The 20,390-nt window shown below is 47.1% G+C and overlaps 1 protein-coding gene across 4 annotated transcripts in view; it reads left to right on the top strand.

The window, feature by feature from the left end:
* Positions 1-924: 924 nt before the first annotated feature.
* Positions 925-20,390, top strand: part of SNX29 (sorting nexin 29) — a 520,598-nt gene continuing 501,132 nt past the window's right edge. For 2 of the 4 annotated variants that reach the window (XR_012219883.1, XM_073542894.1), the window contains exon 1: positions 926-1,079. Coding sequence is in view for 2 of the 4 variants with exons in the window: in XM_073542894.1 (XP_073398995.1) it covers positions 1,073-1,079 (7 nt within the window). In the remaining 2 variants the exon portion in view is untranslated. Of the gene's footprint in view, positions 1,080-1,159; positions 1,255-20,390 lie in introns of those variants that run through there. The other 2 variants (XM_073542896.1, XM_073542895.1) reach the window with 2 other exon arrangements.

The following is a 20,390-nucleotide window of genomic DNA, read 5'->3' as shown; positions in this document are numbered from 1 at the left end:
TCTATTACAGTCTGAGCCCCCATGCACCCCTCTATTACAGTCTGAGTACCCATGCACCCATCTATTACAGTCTGAGCCCCCATGCACCCCTCTATTAATGTGTGAGCCCCCCATGCACCCCTCTATTACAGTCTGAGTCCCCATGCACCCCTCTATTACAGTCTGAGTCCCCATGCACCCCTCTATTACAGTCTGAGTCCCCATGCACCCCTCTATTACAGTCTGAGTCCCCATGCACCCCTCTATTACAGTCTGAGCCCCCATGCACCCCTCTATTACAGTCTGAGCCCCCATGCACCCCTCTATTACAGTCTGAGCCCCCATGCACCCCTCTATTACAGTCTGAGTACCCATGCACCCATCTATTACAGTCTGAGCCCCCATGCACCCCTCTATTAATGTGTGAGCCCCCCATGCACCCCTCTATTACAGTCTGAGTCCCCATGCACCCCTCTATTACAGTCTGAGTACCCATGCACCCCTCTATTACAGTCTGAGTCCCCATGCACCCCTCTATTACAGTCTGAGTCCCCATGCACCCATCTATTACAGTCTGAGGCCTTCATGCACCCCTCTATTAATGTGTGAGCCCCCCCATGCACCCCTCTATTACACAGTCTGTGCCCCTATGCTCCAGTCTATTACATACAGTCTGGGCACTCGTGTACCCCTCTGTTATACAGTTTGCCCACCAGGCACCCCTTTATTACACGTTATGCGCCCCCCATGCTCCTCTTTTTTACAGTCTGCCGCCGTGCACCCCTCTATTACACAGTCTGCCGCCGTGCACCCCTCTATTGCAGTCTGCGCCCCCCATGTCCCTGCTATCACACCCGCTCTCCTCCTGCTCCATCACTGACATTTTGGCGTCTTCTTCTCCCAGGGAAACCACCAAATCTTCCTGCTCGCTCTAGCTCCTCCCACCGCCTCTGGTCACGTGGCCGTGACGTCACATCAGGTCCTTCAGCAATACTCGCACTCAGCACTTCCAGGCTTCCTCTCCGGGGCGGAGCCGCGCTCTCCGGTCCTGTCACTGGTGTTTATTTACCTCGCAGTGCCAGCAGCCGGGACAATGAGCGGTGAGTGGCGGGGGTGGATGTGGAGGGGCCGTGGCCTGAGTGTAGTGGTCCTGGCAGTGGTGCCTCACTACCGCCCTGCTCACACGAGCCTCACCTGATGCTGCTGGTCACTACTTTCTGGGCTGATGGCGTTCTCCACACGGGAGCTCCCTTTACATTGTGCAGAGGTCTCTCGGTGTGTGGACAGTAGTATTAAGCTGGGCAGGAGCCTGAGAGACGCCAACACATGGGGATCAGCAGGATGTTACTGCCTCCTGGGGAAGGGATCAGTGGGGATGTTACTGCCCTCCTGGGGAAGGGATCAGTGGGGATGTTACTGCCCTCCTGGGGAAGGGATCAGTGGGGATGTTACTGCCCTCGTGGGGAAGAGATCAGTGGGGATGTTACTGCCTCCTGGGGAAGGGATCAGTGGGGATGTTACTGCCCTCCTGGGGAAGGGATCAGTGGGGATGTTACTGCCCTTCTGGGGAATGGATCAGTGGGGATGTTACTGCCCTCCTGGGGAAGGGATCAGTGGGGATGTTACTGCCCTCCTGGGGAAGGGATCAGTGGGGATGTTACTGCCCTCCTGGGGAAGGGATCAGTGGGGATGTTACTGCCCTTCTGGGGAATGGATCAGTGGGGATGTTACTGCCCTCCTGGGGAAGGGATCAGTGGGGATGTTACTGCCCTCCTGGGGAAGGGATCAGTGGGGATGTTACTGCCCTCCTGGGGAAGGGATCAGTGGGGATGTTACTGCCCTCCTGGGGAAGGGATCAGTGGGGATGTTACTGCCCTCCTGGGGAAGGGATCAGTGGGGATGTTACTGCTCTCCTGGGGAAGGGATCAGTGGGGATGTTACTGCCCTCCTGGGGAAGGGATCAGTGGGGATGTTACTGCCCTCCTGGGGAAGGGATCAGTGGGGATGTTACTGCCCTCCTGGGGAAGGGATCAGTGGGGATGTTACTGCCCTCCTGGGGAAGGGATCAGTGGGGATGTTACTGCCCTCCTGGGGAAGGGATCAGTGGGGATGTAACTGCCCTCCTGGGGAAAGGATCAGTGGGGATGTTACTACCCTCCTGGGGAAGGGATCAGTGGGGATGTTACTGCCCTCCTGGGGAAGGGATCAGTAGGGATATTACTGCCCTTTTGGGGAAGGGATCAGTAGGGATGTTACTGCCCTCCTGGTTAAGGGGTCATTAGGTATGTTACTGCCCTCCTGGGGAAGGGATCAGTGGGAATGTTACTGCCCTCCTGGGGAAGGGATCAGTAGGGATGTTACTGCCCTCCTGGGGAAGGGATCAGTAGGGATGTTACTGCCCTCCTGGGGAAGGGATCAGTGGGGATGTTACTGCCCTCCTGGGGAAGGGATCAGTGGGGATGTTACCTCCCTCCTGGGGAAGGGATCAGTGGGGATGTTACTGCCCTCCTGGGGAAGGGATCAGTGGGGATGTTACTGCCCTCCTGGGGAAGGGATCAGTGGGGATGTTACTGCCCTTCTGGGGAATGGATCAGTGGGGATGTTACTGCCCTCCTGGGGAAGGGATCAGTGGGGATGTTACTGCCCTCCTGGGGAAGGGATCAGTGGGGATGTTACTGCCCTCCTGGGGAAGGGATCAGTGGGGATGTTACTGCCCTCCTGGGGAAGGGATCAGTGGGGATGTTACTGCTCTCCTGGGGAAGGGATCAGTGGGGATGTTACTGCCCTCCTGGGGAAGGGATCAGTGGGGATGTTACTGCCCTCCTGGGGAAGGGATCAGTGGGGATGTTACTGCCCTCCTGGGGAAGGGATCAGTGGGGATGTTACTGCCCTCCTGGGGAAGGGATCAGTGGGGATGTTACTGCCCTCCTGGGGAAGGGATCAGTGGGGATGTAACTGCCCTCCTGGGGAAAGGATCAGTGGGGATGTTACTACCCTCCTGGGGAAGGGATCAGTGGGGATGTTACTGCCCTCCTGGGGAAGGGATCAGTAGGGATATTACTGCCCTTTTGGGGAAGGGATCAGTAGGGATGTTACTGCCCTCCTGGTTAAGGGATCATTAGGTATGTTACTGCCCTCCTGGGGAAGGGATCAGTGGGAATGTTACTGCCCTCCTGGGGAAGGGATCAGTAGGGATGTTACTGCCCTCCTGGGGAAGGGATCAGTGGGGATGTTACTGCCCTCCTGGGGAAGGGATCAGTGGGGATGTTACCTCCCTCCTGGGGAAGGGATCAGTGGGGATGTTACTGCCCTCCTGGGGAAGGGATCAGTGGGGATGTTACTGCCCTCCTGGGGAAGGGATCAGTGGGGATGTTACTGCCCTTCTGGGGAAGGGATCAGTGGGGATGTTACTGCCCTCCTGGGGAAGGGATCAGTGGGGATGTTACTGCCCTCCTGGGGAAGGGATCAGTGGGGATGTTACTGCCCTCCTGGGGAAGGGATCAGTGGGGATGTTACTGCCCTCCTGGGGAAGGGATCAGTGGGGATGTTACTGCTCTCCTGGGGAAGGGATCAGTGGGGATGTTACTGCCCTCCTGGGGAAGGGATCAGTGGGGATGTTACTGCTCTCCTGGGGAAGGGATCAGTGGGGATGTTACTGCCCTCCTGGGGAAGGGATCAGTGGGGATGTTACTGCCCTCCTGGGGAAGGGATCAGTGGGGATGTTACTGCCCTCCTGGGGAAGGGATCAGTGGGGATGTAACTGCCCTCCTGGGGAAGGGATCAGTGGGGATGTTACTGCCCTCCTGGGGAAGGGATCAGTGGGGATGTTACTGCCCTCCTGGGGAAGGGATCAGTAGGGATATTACTGCCCTTTTGGGGAAGGGATCAGTGGGGATGTTACTGCCCTCCTGGTTAAGGGGTCATTAGGTATGTTACTGCCCTCCTGGGGAAGGGATCAGTGGGAATGTTACTGCCCTCCTGGGGAAGGGATCAGTAGGGATGTTAGTGCCCTCCTGGGGAAGGGATCAGTAGGGATGTTAGTGCCCTCCTGGGGAAGGGATCAGTGGGGATGTTACTGCCTTCCTGGCTAAGGGGTCAGTAGGGATGTTACTGCCCTCCTGGGGAAGGGATCAGTAGGGATGTTACTGCTCTCCTGGGGAAGGGATCAGTAGGGATGTTACTGCCCTCCTGTGGAAGGGATCAGTAGAGATGTTACTGCCCTCCTGGGGAAGGGATCAGTAGGGATGTTACTGCCCTCCTGGGGAAGGGATCAGTGGGGATGTTGCTGCCCTCCTGGGGAGGGGATCAGTAGGGATATTACTGCCCTCCTGGGAAGAACTGAACTGTAGTGGTCAGTGGGGATGTTCCATACTCTTGGGTAAGAGGGGATCATTAGGGTGAGTGTACACAGTGCCGATTGAGCTGCGGATTTGCCTGCGGGTTTCCCCTGCGGTTTGACACCTGGAAAATGGAACAGATGTCAAACCGCTGCGGAATCCGCAGAAAGAATTGACATGCTGTGGATTTAAAACCGCAGCAAATCCGCGCAGAAAAATCCGCAGCATGTGCACAGCGGTTTTGAAATCCCATTGGCTAACATGGTACTGTACAATGCGGAACTGCTGCGGATCTGCAGCAAAATCCATCCTTAAGGATTTCACTGACCTCCTTGAGGAAAAGAATCAGATGTGCAGAGAAATGCCGCCCGGCAGGACACCCGGCAATCCAAGGTGTAGATTTGATTGTTTATCCTGGTCATGACCGGGCAGCTTTCGGTTTTTGCGTGTTTATATTTTCCTAACCTTCTTCTGAGAGCGATAATGTGTCTTATTTTTCCTTCCACGTTGATATGAGGTTTTCTTTCCCGGTGACGAGTTGTAGTTTATATGGGTACCACTGCAAGGTGCAAAATAATTTTGTATTTTGATAGCTTGGACTTTTGCCGATACAGTGGTATTGAATATGGTTCTGTTAACGGGGTTCTCCACCTTTGGGATATTTTATTTTTCTTACTTGGTTTCAGTAAATATTTTACATAGGTTTTCTTTTACAGGCTCTCAGTTTTCTTCCATTTACAACTTTTATGTGGTTTGTGGTCATAAATCAGCTGAGAGGAGCTCAGAAAAAGACAGATAAAGGAGTTATAAACTTCATGTCATTCAATCTGAATGAGCTCACTGACAGATTCTCAGTTGGAGCTCATACAAAACTTGTTTCGAGCACAGACTACAATTTATGGACTGTCCGCCGGTCTCCCTACCTATTGCAGTCTGTGCTCCGACCTAGTATCGTAGACGTCTCCATGAGCCTTTAATAGATTCTGCAGCCAGCAATAGACCGTGTGGCACAGAGACTATAAAAGGCATGTGGTCCAAAATGATTTTTATCCCCAAATGCATGCGATTAGGTAAAAAAATTTAGTTGCTGCTGTCAGTCTTAGGCCGGTTTCATACGTCCTGATATTTCCGTGTGTGTAATACTTGTGGCACAGGTGTGGCAACCATGTGCCCGCATCTGTACCACATGTTTGACAAAAAAGAGAGAAAGAAATAGGCCATAAGTAGGGGATCACCCTAAATAGGACATAGCATATGTAATACAAATTTTATTAAACACAGCAAACAGCAAAAATTCTTAAAAGCATTAAAAATGGTCACAGATGTGACACATACACAGATAATACAATGCTCACAATAGAGCAACCCACCTGCTTTTAAGAATTTTTGCTGTTAATAAAATTTGTATTACATATGCTATGTCCTATTTAGGGTCCTATTTATTCCCCTGCTTATGGCCTATTTCTTTCTCTCTTTTTTTGTTAAACATATGTACTATTTAGGTCTAGGTAGGTTGGATCCCTTTCTGTGGTGCCCCCATTTCTTTGCATCTGTACCACACATACGGGCACCAGGAAAGGGGCGCTACAGTAAGCGCTGTTCCAAAGCGCTGGGTGCTGAAGACGATATTCATCATTCTTCCCTGCTCTGCCAGCGATCAGTGTGAGCAGGGGAGAATGTTGAGAGATCTATTCAGGAGATAACAATGACAGCAGGCAGTGGCTAATGAGACTATTACTCCCATCAGCCTACACCTGCTGCCGCTAATAACAGTGACAGCAGGAGCGGCTGATGGGAGTATTTATCACCTGCCGCATGTGCTGTAAATAAATAAATGGAAAAAAAACGTTGTGGGTTCCCCTCTATTTTCTATAACCAGCAAGGCAATACTCACAGGCTGGTAAAGAGCCATTGATATAGGGCCCCCCAGCCTAAAAATGGCAGCCCACAGCAGCCTGGAAAAGGCACATCTATGAGATGCGCTAATTCAGGCACTTTGCCCGGTTCTTCCCACTTACCCTGTAGCGGTGATACGTGGGGTTCATATTTTTGGGGTTGATGCCACCTTTGTATTGTCAGGTGAGATCAAACTCACGGCTTAGTAATGCAGAGGCGTCAATAACGCACCTATCCATTACTAATACTATAGTTATATGGTAAAGATACAGCCAGAATAAAGTCTTTTTTTTAGAAATAAAGCAAAACACACTTTTCCATTTTTATTTAAAATTAATAAACTCAGTTATAGTCACTTAACGCCTAATTCCACCGAAGCCCTGGTCTTCTGTAATAAAACTAAAATAAAAAAACAACAATATCCCTCACCTTTCTGTCGTTCTGTCCCACGCCGTAATCCATGTCTGGGGAGAAATGGTTTTCAACCTGGATGGTGCCAAGATGCGACCGTCCAGGCTGAGAACCACTGGTGAATGAGCTGCTGCGAGCAAAGCGTTAGTGACCGGCGGTGACATCATCGAGGTTACTGCCTGTCAGTGAAGCTGTGTTCCCAGCAGGGCTGAACTGTGGTGACCTCAGCACTGTGGGGAAAAAGTCAGTGATGAGGTCACCGCAGTTCAAACTCACAGCAGATCATCATGAGAATTTCTCACCATGATCTGCAGTGACCTCATGACTGACGTTTTCCCACGGTGCTGAGATCACTGAAGTTCAGCCTGGGGCTGAATCAGTGGCCCCTTACCAGCCTGAGAATACCAGAGCTGTCAGCTTTAGGTAGGCTGGTTTTGAAAATAGGGGGTACCCCACACCGTTTTTTTACTTATTTATTTAAATAATTAAAAAAACAGAGTGGGGGACCCCTCAGTTCTTGATAACTAGCCTTGCTGAAGCTGGCAGCGGAGGATTGCAGCCCCCAGCTGCGAGTTTTGCCTGGCTGGTTATATAAAATAGAGGTCAACCGACTCCGGGTTTTTTAAAAAATTATTTATAGCGTAGGAGCCTGCTGATGAATACTCCCATCAGCTGCTCCTGCTGTCACTGTTATTAGTGGCAGCAGGTGTAGGCTGATGGGAATAATAGTCCCATCAGCCGCCTCCTGCTGTCATTGTGTCACTTGAATATAACTCTCCTCATTCTCCCCTGTTCGCACCGATCGCCGGCAGAGCATTGGAGAATGATGAAAGCGTCTTCAGCTCCCGGCAACAGGGAACAGCGCTTACTGTAGCGCTTTTTTCCTGGTGCTGGTGTGTGTCACACGGATGACATCCAAGTGTGTTCTCTGTTTGCACGTGTGCGGGACGTTTTGCAGCTCGTGCTGACAGTATAAAACAGACATGTCAGCGTGTTTTGCCCACGGACACACGGTTCATGGAAACAAACTAAATTAGGAAAACTGCAGCTCAAGTGATACCATAAAAATTGATCCACTCTATTGAAAAAATTTCTTTAAAATCTTTCATACAACATGAATGTCACAACCTCCAAGGTAGGGAGAGTTGTATGGGCAGGCTCGTTTCGAAACTTGCGGTTCTTAATCCTTGCATGCAAGGTTCAAAACGCACCTGCCCATACAACTCTCCCTACTTTGGAGGTTGTGACATTTATGCTGTATGAAAGATTTTAAAGAATTTTTTTCAATAGAGTGGATCAATTTTTATGGGATCATTTGAGCTGAATTTTTCCTAATTTTGTTTGATTACTTTTCCTGCTGCACTTCAGATTTCCGTGCTCTGGGTCTTGGACGTCTGGATGGGTGATCTGACTTTTCTGTATATTTCATGTGGAAACGCCCTGACATGAGCCTTTTAAAGACCCATTCACTGGGATGGGTCTACGTGAGTCAGTGTCTCCTATACATGTGAAAACTGTCACTACACATACAGGAGACACAGACATGTGAAAAAGCCCTTAGATATGGGGGTGACATGAAGCGTTTGCCCACAAGCTCCGATCGGCCCAGCTGCAGTCAATGGGTTTTTATGCCAGCTGGAAGTCGGCTGCAGGCCACTGTCGCTGCCGTCTTGGTACCCCCGTGAAGCCAGGCCACTGGCTGGGCTTCATATGAATCCTGAATATCACTAGTTCCCAAAGAGAACTAAAAAAAGAAGTTAAAAAAGAAAAAAAGATTTTAAAATATAAAAACTTGTAAACTAAATATTTTAATCACCATTTTTCCCCTGTCCAATCAGCTTAAAGCTGTTAAGGGGAAAAAAAAAAACTGCATTTTTCGGGCACTACTCCTCCGTAAAGAAATGCAATAAAAAGTGATCAAAACAAATGTACTTCAAATTGGTAGCGATAAAACCACCAAAAAAACTCCAAACCCTTCGCTCAGCTCAGTCAATGAAAAACTAGAAAGATTGTGGGTTTTTAAAAATGGTGACGCAAACCAAAAATTATTAATTTTAATTTTTTTTTTTTTTTTTTACAAATGTCTGAATTCTTATTTCACAAGTTAAATAATAATTTAAAAAAACCTATACAAATGTGGTATTTCTGTTATCGTAATGATCTGGAGAATAGTGAAAACCAAGTACGGCAATGTCCATGGAAAACTTAAAAAAAAAAAAAGTATGGACCCTTGGGAGAAGGAAAAATACAAAAGTAAAAATGAAAATCTGCTGCCTCCTTTTTTTTTTTTTTTTTAATTGGAATTCTTCCCATTGAAGTCGGCTTCTCCTTCGATCTTTACATGGTTGCTTTTTGCTTGTAGCTCTCCAGTAACATTAACAATGGTAAATTATTCTCTGGATATAACGACATCTTTGCTCTTTGTACTATGGACCCTTTTGTCTTTATTAGTTGTAACTTAGTATTTTTCTGCTGTGATCGTTGTGATCCCGTTACTCCGTGACTTATTGTGTCTTATGTGAGTTATAGTGTCTTGTCCTGTGGGAGAGAGCTGGGATCCATGTGTGCCGGGCCAATATACTGCTCTTGCATGAGCGCCCCCTGCTGGCTGTGTCCACTTTTACATTTGTAGAATACCAAGGAACAGGCAGAAGGAAGTCAGAAGGAATTTGAAATTCCCCTCCTTGGAAAGTACCTGTGTGTAATTGGAACATTTATTTACCAGCTGAATCAAGATTTCCCGGCACCCTAAGGTGCAGATATAGTCCGCCACTTATTAACAGGGGATAGTCTTACTTTTCATAAGGCTGAGCAGACGTAAGCAGTCACAAAGCTTATCTGATCAGAAAATATATTCTATTGCTTAAAGTGAACCCAAGCCTGCCATGTAAATGATATAGTATTAAAGGGAACCTGTCAGCTGCCCTAGTCCCCTTAAAGGGGCTGTCCGGTCCAGAAGGAAAAGTCTGCAGTCCCTCTGTGTGACTGCAGACTTATGAATCCCTCCAGCACATGCAGAGAGGTAATTTGCTGGTTTCTGTGCCTGGACCGGCGGTTATGTATGAGTTATACATTCTCCGGGCCAGTGGGCACGGCCTCCCTCTCTATACACTTGCTGCAGGGGTTACAGGGGTGGGATGGGGGTCCGCCTGTCAGTACTCAGACCATACGTCGCACGCTGCAACAAAGTGGGGTCTGCATGGTTGTCGTCCCAGAAGGAAGCTTCTTCTGAAGATGATGCACAAGACGGCCCACAAACATTTTGCTGAAGACAATTAAGCAGATAATGACACCGATTGCTGAAACAATGTCCTGTGGTCTGATGAGACCAAGATAAACTTATTTGGTTCAGATGGTGTCAAGCGTGTGTGACTGTATCCAGGTGAGGAGTACAAAGACAAGTGTGTCTTGCCTACAGTCAAGCATGGTGGTGGGAGTGTCATGGTTTGGGGCTGCATGAGTGCTGCCGGCTGTGAGGAGGTACAGTTCCATGAGGGAACCATCAATGCCAACATGTACATACTGAAGCAGAGCATGGTCCTGTCCCTTCAGAAACTGGGCCACACGGCAGTATTCCAACATGATGACGACACCAAACACACCTCCAAGATGACCATTGCCTTCTAAAGAAACAAGGTAAAGGTGCTGGACTGGCCAAGCATGTCTCCAGACCTAAACCCTATTGGGCATCTCTGGGGCATCCTCAAACGGAAGGTGGAGGAGCGCAAGTTCTCTACCGTCCACCAGCTCCATGATGTTGTCATGGAGGAGCGGCAGAGGATTCCAGTGGCGACCGGTGAAGCTCCAGTGACCTCCATGCCCAAGAGACTTAAGGTAGTGCTGGAAAATAATGGTGGCTGCACCAAATATTGACACTTTGGGCACAAATTGGCCACTTTCATTGAGGGGGTGTACTCACTTTTGTGAGAAACTATACATCCATAGGAGCGGGGTAAGTTAGTGATCGCTGAGGGTCTGCCTACTGGGACCCCCAGCGGTTCTGAAGCAGGGCTTTGCAGAGCTCTGACTTGAGGGCAGCAGATAAGCCCACACTCCACCTCCGCTCTATTCACCGTCTGTGGGACATCGGGAGGAGCAGCCCTCGGCCATTTCCGACAGTCACATATGAATGAAGCTCAGGTCAGGCATTGGCACCTCTGCTCCGCTCAAGACCGGGATCTGCAGAGACCCATTCTCTCTACTACCCGGGGTCCAACTCCTGTGGATGTTACTGGAGAGCTATTCTAGGATCTTAAATCAAGGAGCTGTTGGGAATCTCAATGTTCAGACCCCGGAGGGATGGCAAATACTGGCCAATGCTGTGGAAGGAATATTTCATTAAGGTTTGTTCTTAATTGTTTGTTATATCATTCATTTAAGTTGGAACCCCTGGGGGTATCTCGGCATTTATCATTAGTGACAGTGGGTGGACACCGGTGGAAAGTCCCTGCAGATCCCAGTCACCCTTCCCGATGTTTGCGGTCACTATTTGTCTATGTTCTGCCAACTTTTTTTCTACTTTCTCTGTGCTTTCAGCAGTCAGTAAGTCCTAAATTCTGATTATTTTTTTGTTTAACAGCCATTGACTTATTATAGCTCTTTGATATCACCTATACAAATGGACCCCATATCGAACCCTCGTCTTCCTTTTTTTCACATAGTCCAGACATAAGAAGCCTGTTTCCTATAGAAAGGAAATTGTGACCCTCTAAGATTTTGGATTTTAATATCTGCCATCTGATCGGTAGGAAGATGTCCAACAGACGCATAATGTCTGCGCAGGTCTGCTGTGATCAGATACCAATATGGGGGCTCTCTGTGCTATTATTAATCCCCAAAAGTAAAGTGTCTTTCAGATACATCAATGGGAAAACATACGTTTTTAGAGACGTTTGTACCTTTTGAGATTCTTATTGATTATACAGTAAGCACCTACGCTGCCCCCTATAGGTCTATGGCTGCCTATCTGTGTGTTAGTAGTCGCTCTGGGTTCATACTTTGGAGGAGAGCCATCACAATATAAATCACGAAATATAGGTTGCGCTAATGAATATTGTTAGTGTAGGTTTCCTATCGTCTTTTAATTATTTTATTTTTTATGGATTTCGCCTTTAACAGGTAGTATGTGCAGCTTTAAAATGAGCATTTTGGGAAAAAACTGTGATCTTCTTTTATTGATGTGTATTTCATGTGGAAACTGTTGCAGATAACCACATGTGGATTAAAGCGAATTGGTCATCAGGTTGGTTTTTGCTATGGAATCTGAGACGTGATGTAGGGACAGAGACCCTGATTCCAGCGATGTATCAGTCACTGGGATGCTTGTTGCCGTATTAATAAACTCCCCATTTCCTTTTCTGCAGATCTGGCAGTGCTCTGAATGCTGAGCTCTGTAGAACCCTGCCCAGCCCCCTGATTGGCAGCTTCCTGTTTACATTGTCAGCGTTATACCAATCAGTGGTGGGGGCGGGGTTACACAGATTAGCTGGACTTCCTGGCATGTGACACCTAGTCTGGCAGTGATCATTTCCTGCTGATAAAACACTGATTATATTGAATCTACAGCAAGCTGTTGAGCAAGTGGTACATCCCTGTAATCCGGCTCTCTGCCCTACATTAAGCTGCTCTGAAAGTAAATAGTAAAAACCTGCTGACTGATTCTCTTTAATAGCATGTCAAAGTGCAAATCTGCAGCAAAAACTTAAGGGTCGACTTTGGGTTTCTGCCACTGATTGTATTGCATATCAATTTCAGATTATTTTACATTGTTAGCACATAAACTTATGATTCAACTAGACTATGAAGGTGTGACGTCCAAAGGATGTGTATAGCTACCTAGTATATGGCTATGGCTACCGGGCTTATATTGCCATCCAGGCAGTGCAGGTCATACATTTGTGATGACTTTCCCCAAAGCGTTCAGTTAGCAGCTAGCTCTCCCGATTCCCCTATAAGCATGCATGCTAGTATGATTAAAGCACGCATGTCTGCCATAGAGCATGTGTCTCTTAGGGGATGATAGGAGTTGTAGTTTTGCAACTGATGAGGAGACACAGGTTGATGAAACAGTGCAGTAGAGAGAGCAGGGTAAAGGGGAATTTGGCAATGGCTGATTTTCCTTAAGGCAAGAGCTCAGAACGAATTTGGCTGATAGCGGACCTTAGATCTCTCCTGTTATGTCTGTTCTAGTGTATACATAAAGAGACCCTGTCATCAGGATCAGGCATGTTCTCCTAAATCTGTGGGCATAAGAGCTCTGTCCTACTGGTTTATTAGGCACCTTCACTGTAGAAATCCGCAGCCTGGTTGTTGTTTAATTATCCTTAGAAGTTTGTGTGCAATAAGCTGTTCATGCGTCAGGTCGGGCCTGTGGGATGGGACTCTGGGCAGGGTCTTCTGCTCCGCTCCAGCCCCTCAGCTAGGTCTTGTGTCCGTATCTTGTTACTGTTCCAAATTTTGCGCCACCACGGTTGTAATAATAATCACCTCGTGGCAGGCTTCAGTAATATGGCACCAGCGCATGCGCACATTGATCTGGCAGTCTTCAGCAAAATGGCACCAGTGGCGACACATGCGCCGATTGACCCTGATGGCATGTTTCCTTTGAAGAGGTTGTCAGACCTTGGGGTTCAAGTCTGCAGTCTATGTGGCTGCAGAGTTGTAAATCCTCACATCGCGCAGTGTGCGCACTGTCAGGATTCTTCGGCGCTTTGAGCGAACGGAGCGCATGATTTCAAGTATGCGATGTGCATACGTAGAGTAATGTGCTGACTAGACATAATCGGCCTTGGTAAGTACAAATATATTGAGCAAGGCTGGACACGTCTAGTCGGAATGTGGCTGAAAGTATGCAGATCGCACATTTGGAGTCACATGACCACCCGCTCTAGGGGCCAGAATTGGGGACTCCCTACAGCTTACATTGTGAGTGACTGCAGACTTGAACCCCACACCTGGATGAGGGAAACTGTGTCACTGTCCTATCAGAGCTGACCTTGCCAATCTGTGTAGGGAATAGTGGAAATGGTAACACCCATTTGTCAATTTTAATCATACATTTACAAAGTGGAACAATACAAACTTCCAAACTATTCAAACTAGTTGCCCCAAAATTGTTAATTCCTGGAGAAGTAAGGCTGTGTGCCCACATAGCGTTTTTTTAAGCGTTTTTGATGCGTTTTTCGGGGTCAAACCGCATCAAAAACGCTTAAAAGAAGCATCCCATTCATTTAAATGTATTTTGGCCTTTTTGTGCCAATGGATACGTTTTTTACTGCTAAGGAAAAGCTTAGCGGTAAAAAACGCAGCATGTTCATTAATTTCCGCTTAGGTCCGGGTTTTTGGCTATTTCCAATAGTCCAAAAGACGCGCGGAAAAAAACGCATCAAAAACACGCGGAAAAAAATGTGCGTTTTCTGGGAAGGAGAACCCGTTTCCTGAGCGTTTAAAAAACGCTACGTGGGCACATAGCCTAAAGGTGAAAAACGTTGTTCGTGGGCCAAACCCATTAAAGAGATTGCACCAAACCAGAAAAAAGCCATGTGATTGTTGTCGGACCCCCACCAATATCCTAAAGTTAGGTTGTTAATATGTATGTCCCAGAGAACCCTTGTAAATGCATTTGTGTGAAAGAGCAGCGTATGCGGCAGACGCATGAAATGATATTAGCGCCTGCACACCGTATCAGCCAGGAATCATGGATTACCAATCCTCTGGTTAGCGGTGTCGGTGTGCCAGCGTGTCAGTAAGAGCTCTCAGCGGTTGTCACCGTACATATTACTGGACTGTTCTCATAGAGCACTGAGCGCTAACATGGTAAAATCTTTATAGTCTGCTCTACATAATAGAAATCTAATTTACTAGCCAGCCTGTGATAATTAACCCGACAGCTAAAATGTCACTAATAAAACCCCCTCTAGCGTGTGCCGTAATATTTAGCATTTACTAGCAGGATATTTGTAGTGTCGGATGTGTCACTGTAATGTTTTACTCTTTATAGGATACACACAATGAACAAAATCATTGTTTTATATACTTTGTAAGCTGAGCCTTAGATACTTTATTATATGGACCACATCAGAGTAGTCGAGTCTCTCCCTGTGTGAGCGAGACCTGTCCAATCATCTGGAGCAGATCAGGAAAGAGACGGCCAGGGACCACATCAGAGTAGTCAGGTCTCTCCCTATGTGAGCGAGACCTGTCCAATCATCTGGAGCCGGGAAGAGACGGCCAGGGACCACATCAGAGTAGTCGGGTCTCTCCCTTTGTGAGCGAGACCTGTCCAATCAACTAGAGCAGATCAGGGAAGAGACGGCCAGGGACCACATCAGAGTAGTCTGGTCTCTCCCTATGTGAGCGAGACCTGTCCAATCATCTGGAGCCGGGAAGAGACGGCTCCAGAGTAGTCGGGTCTCTCCCTTTGTGAGCGAGACCTGTCCAATCAACTAGAGCAGATCAGGGAAGAGACGGCAAGGGACCACATCAGAGTAGTCGAGTCTCTCCCTATGTGAGCGAGACCTGTCCAATCATCTGGAGCCGGGAAGAGACGGCCAGGGACCACATCAGAGTAGTCGAGTCTCTCCCTATGTGAGCGAGACCTGTCCAATCATCTGGAGCCGGGAAGAGACGGCTCCAGAGTAGTCGGGTCTCTCCCTATGTGAGCGAGACCTGTCCAATCATCTGGAGCCGGGAAGAGACGGCCAGGGACCACATCAGAGTAGTCGAGTCTCTCCCTATGTGAGCGAGACCTGTCCAATCATCTGGAGCCGGGAAGAGATGGCTCCAGAGTAGTCCGGTCTCTCCCTATGTGAGCGAGACTTGTCCAATCAACTAGAGCAGATCAGGGAAGAGACGGCAAGGGACCACATTAGAGTAGTCGGGTCTCTCCCTATGTGAGCGAGACCTGTCCAATCAACTAGAGCAGATCAGGGAAGAGACGGCAAGGGACCACATCAGAGTAGTCGAGTCTCTCCCTATGTGAGTGAGACCTGTCCAATCATCTGGAGCAGATCAGGGAAGAGACGGCAAGGGACCACATCAGAGTAGTTGAGTCTCTCCCTATGTGAGTGAGACCTGTTCAATCAGCTGGAGCAGGGAAGAGACGGCCAGGGACCACATCAGAGTAGTTGAGTCTCTCCCTATGTGAGCAAGACCTGTCCAATCAGCTGGAGGATAGTAGGGAAGAGACGGCCAGGGACCACATCAGAGTAGTCAGGTCTCTCCCTATGTGATCGAGACCTGTCCAATCATCTGGAGCCGGGAAGAGACGGCCAGGGACCACATCTGAGTAGTCAGGTCTCTCCCTATGTCAGCGAGACCTGTCCAATCAGCTGGAGGATAGTAGGGAAGAGACGGCCAGGGACCACATCAGAGTAGTCAGGTCTCTCCCTATGTGAACGAGACCTGTCCAATCATCTGGAGCCGGGAAGAGACGGCCAGGGACCACATCAGAGTAGTCAGGTCTCTCCCTATGTCAGCGAGACCTGTCCAATCAGCTGGAGGATAGTAGGGAAGAGACGGCCAGGGACCACATCAGAGTAGTCAGGTCTCTCCCTATGTGAGCGAGACCTGTCTATCTACTGGCTCTAATTCTTGCTGTTTGTAGATTAGGAGGAATGAATCTAATGACAGGTTCCTGATGGGGCCCTTTTCGTTCTGCATTATAAAACACCACCCAATGCCTAGAAACGTTTTTTCCCAGCTTAATAATAGGGACAATGTGTCCCTTTGTTCCTTACAGTGGTGTGTTTCTGCATTAAAACTGACTGTGCTTCCTATTCTTAGCTCTGCTAGGTTGAGCACAACTATAACAAAAGCTTAGATGAAATCTGTAAATGACACGGGACGCCGAGTCCGGCTGAGGTTCAGAAGTTCATGGACAAATGCAGAAGTCCAGCTTTGTTTTATTTTGTTTAAAAGGATTGTTGGTGAATGTATTGCTAGAGCAAGCGGCTTGTGTGTAATGCATCGGCGGGTGTTATGCAGCATAGTGTTCGCTGTTCATGAGGTCTTCTAATTAGACATCTCTCGGTCTCCTGCCTTTAGGCCTGGTGTTTTGTCAGTATAGCGCAGACTGCTGTTTTTCACCTACTAATATATACTGAAGTATACCAGCACAACGGAGGTCAGAAGTACACTCTTTTGCCCTCTGGTGAAAGTGGGCATTTGGATACATTTGCCGTATGATCTGAGAGCTCTTTCGGTATTTAAAGGGAATCTGTCAGCAGGCTTTTGCTATGAAATCTGAGAACTGTATGTTATAGGGAAGGAGACCCTGATCCCAGAGATGTATCGCTTACTGGACTACTTGGTGCAGTTTTGATAAAATCCCTATTTTCTCTACTGTAGATGAAGTAGTGCTATGACTGCTGAGCTTTGTATAACCCCGCCCACACCCCTGATTGGCAGAAAACAATCAGTGATGGGGCGGGGGTTACACAGATCAGCTGGACTACCTGGCACGAGACACCTAGTCCTACAGTGATAGTCTCCACTAAAACACCGATTATATTGTAACTACAGCACACTGCTGAACAAGTGACACATCCATGGAATCAGGCTCTCTTCCTCTACCTTATGCTGCTCTCATATTACATAGCAATAACCTGCTGACAAATTCCCTTTAAAGAGGACCTATCGGTGATCTGGGGCTGCCCTTCGTATTTAATAAAATTGGTTAAAATCAATCAGTAGAGAAACAAAACGTATAGCCGCTTGCGTTATTCGTACAATGCATTTGTGGTGCGGTTTTATTTTTTGCCGCGTTGTTCCAAACCCTCGGTGAAAATACGGCAATTTTTGACATTTTTTTTAGGAAAATCGGTGCAAAAGCCACATTGTTAATGCATGGTGTGAAAATGGCTTTAGGATGAAACCAGATGAATGGCGGCTGAAACTCTGTCCACACGGAGATAATTTTATTTCATAATTGAATTATTAATTGGCATCTGCAGGTGAATGGCGTTACAGCCCCGCAGCCAACCGCACTTATGGCCTCGATTGTAAGCCTTACACTTTCAGTGACAATGTCATCTTGGTGTAGCTTTAGACTAACATCAGGTAGAATAGGAAAACATTTTTTGACCCATTGGCTTGGCCTTTTTGTCTTTGTTGTTTTAGGCGCTCAGTTGCGAAGATTCAGTAATGATGACTCAGCAGAGCTGGGCAGAACTCCTGATTCCGTCGTCTTAAACCTTTGCATGTCTTTATCCTTTGGGTTATGTGGCTTCGTTGATTGAGGAGGATTGTCCTAATTTATCCACCAGCACCTTAATTCTAGTGATCAAACAAAGCACAGCTACTCGGCGCACCCTTGACATGGCCGCACAGTTTAGTACAGTTTCCCATCTATCTGCCCTTCTAAGCCAGAGCTGTCAATCAAAGAAGAGAAAGGCAGAGATGCCAATCAAGTACCGTAGGTGGCAAGGTATACAAATCTGATGACCATGGAAAGAGTGCACCAAGTGCCCATTCTTTGTCTGAACAGTCATTTTATGTATGTTACCAGTTGTGTACCTATATAGCGACTAAATTCAATTTATTGATTGTGATTACACAACATTTCTACTTTATCAATGCCAATATTGCTGATATCCGATATTGTGTTCCTTCTCTTGGAAATGGTTCATTGTGAATAACCATCACATGCATCCCACATCCGTAACTCTGTATATAGATCATAACATCGGTTACTAAAGGACAATTATAAAAGATTTACAGTATACACAATGCAAATATCTGGATTTGTGAGGCTTTTGTTTCTTTCATTTTGGGCGAGGAATAGAGCTGGAGTGACAGAGGCTTCAGATCTACCATAGCTCTTCAGTCTCGCATATCAATTCAAACGCTGATTTAAAGAGCTACATGAGCATACAGATTCCCTTTAACATGCCTTGTCAACTTTCTAAGTAAATCCTGAGAGGTTTCTATTTCAGGGGCAGATACAGATCGGCTCTTATTCCTGACAACCTAACACATCTATACATTCTATAGACTTACTATTGACTCCAATGGGCTCCATGTAATGCGTCCTTTGTCCTCTGGTGGTGCTGCAGGGATATTGAAAACTTTTTGCTTGTTTTCCCCACAGATCGCAGCTGATCACTGGCCGTTCCAGAAGAACGCTCGTTGTGTAGTTAGTGGTGATAGCTCCCTGCACCGAGACAATGACAAGAAGAGAGCTGCAGGGAGAATCTAACTTTTGGTTTCTCCCTTTAGCTGTTCTTTCAGATATAATTTAAATGCTACTTACCTGCAGAGAATAACACTATTTGCAGCTAAATATTATTTTTGCAGCTGGCAGGACCCCCTTGAAGACACTGTGGATGGAGGCGTGAGGTTCTCCTTCGTTCAGTGTTTACATCCCGCCACCTCCGGCGTTGACCAATGGGGATGCCGATTGTTAAACCCAGAGTGATCTAATATTGATGATCCGTCTCGAGGATAGGTCATTATTATTAGATGCCCTTTAAATATGACCAATAGATCTGAAAAGGGAAGACAGATTCGGAGACGGATTGGAGGCATCATGGGTCCTTATTGTCGCGTTGGTCGTCCTTCACGTAAACTGTTTTCTCATGTATATGAGAAGTTACGACACTGAGACTGCACCAAATGTAAAAGTGGAAGTTTATGTGGCTTGAGAATTAGGAAACGTGGGTTACTGATGGCCATTTAGGAGTCGCATCTTAAAAACTACACCCTGAGAAAGGTTCCAAGGATTGTTCCGTTTCAGTAATTGCGTAGGAGGATAAGAAGTGATTATTAGGTGTTAGCCTCTTTACATAACGGCCTTTCAGCAAGCTGAACAATATTGCTAGTAAAAGACTTCTTAGATAATGCTCATATCCTGGAGATTTATGGTCATTATTTATCCCAGGGGGGGGAAAAAAGGGTTAAATTGGTTTAACTGGGCAAAATCAAAGCTTTCCCAGGGGGGTAGGATGTATAAAAAATAACAGTAATTCTCACCTGCCAGCACCCACCTGGATTCAGTGCAGGCCGCTCTATAGTCATCAAAGTCTCTTGACCGCTGCAGCCAATTACTAGCTGCAGCGGTGCAGTGACTAGTAAGCTTCCTGTGCAAAGCCATAACATTTTTTTGTATATAATAAAATATTCTTATTTATAGTTCACAGCACTTTACAATTCAGTGGATTCATTTACAAACCAGATCAGACATATAAGAGTAACACATAATTCTACAAATCATGTGACAGTAGTGAGGTCACTGAGCTTTCGATCTGTGAGCAACCTTTTATAATTCCTAAAAAAAAAAAAAAAAGGTCAGATTCCTCTTTGACTACAGTTACAAATTGTGGCAATAGTTAAAGAGGAGTGGTAACTCATGTTTCAATAAAATTTGCATCAATCAATAGTAAAAGGAAATATAAGAGACTTTGTAATGTACTTGACAAGAGAAATCTTCTTTCTCCACTTATGAGCCACTTCTTTTACCTTGCCTCCTAAATTCATCATCCCTTCTGAAAATAATCTGAAATCCATCAGTGATCAGATTACAACTGCCTATTGAGGTCTACAGAGATGGGAGGAGGACAGAGGAGAAAAGTGAAAAAGAGACACAAACAGAACATGTTCCTAGGTTTAGTAAGTGTTTTATCTCACACCAGTGCTATGTATATATTCATCAGCACTGAGCAGTCGACCCCACTTTTGTGCCCACCTCAAAAAAGGTGGACTCTGCCGAAACAGAGGCCAAGCAGAGTACAAAGTAACTCTGCCTGCCTCATTAAAGCGAATGGCCCTGTT

This window comes from Dendrobates tinctorius, unplaced genomic scaffold (genome assembly GCF_039654945.1).
Source record: "Dendrobates tinctorius isolate UK_male_01 unplaced genomic scaffold, ASM3965494v1 ptg000129l, whole genome shotgun sequence".
Taxonomy (NCBI): domain Eukaryota; kingdom Metazoa; phylum Chordata; class Amphibia; order Anura; family Dendrobatidae; genus Dendrobates; species Dendrobates tinctorius.
The sequence above is the reverse complement of the archived record's forward strand: the minus strand, read 5'-3'. Positions and strand labels throughout refer to the sequence as shown.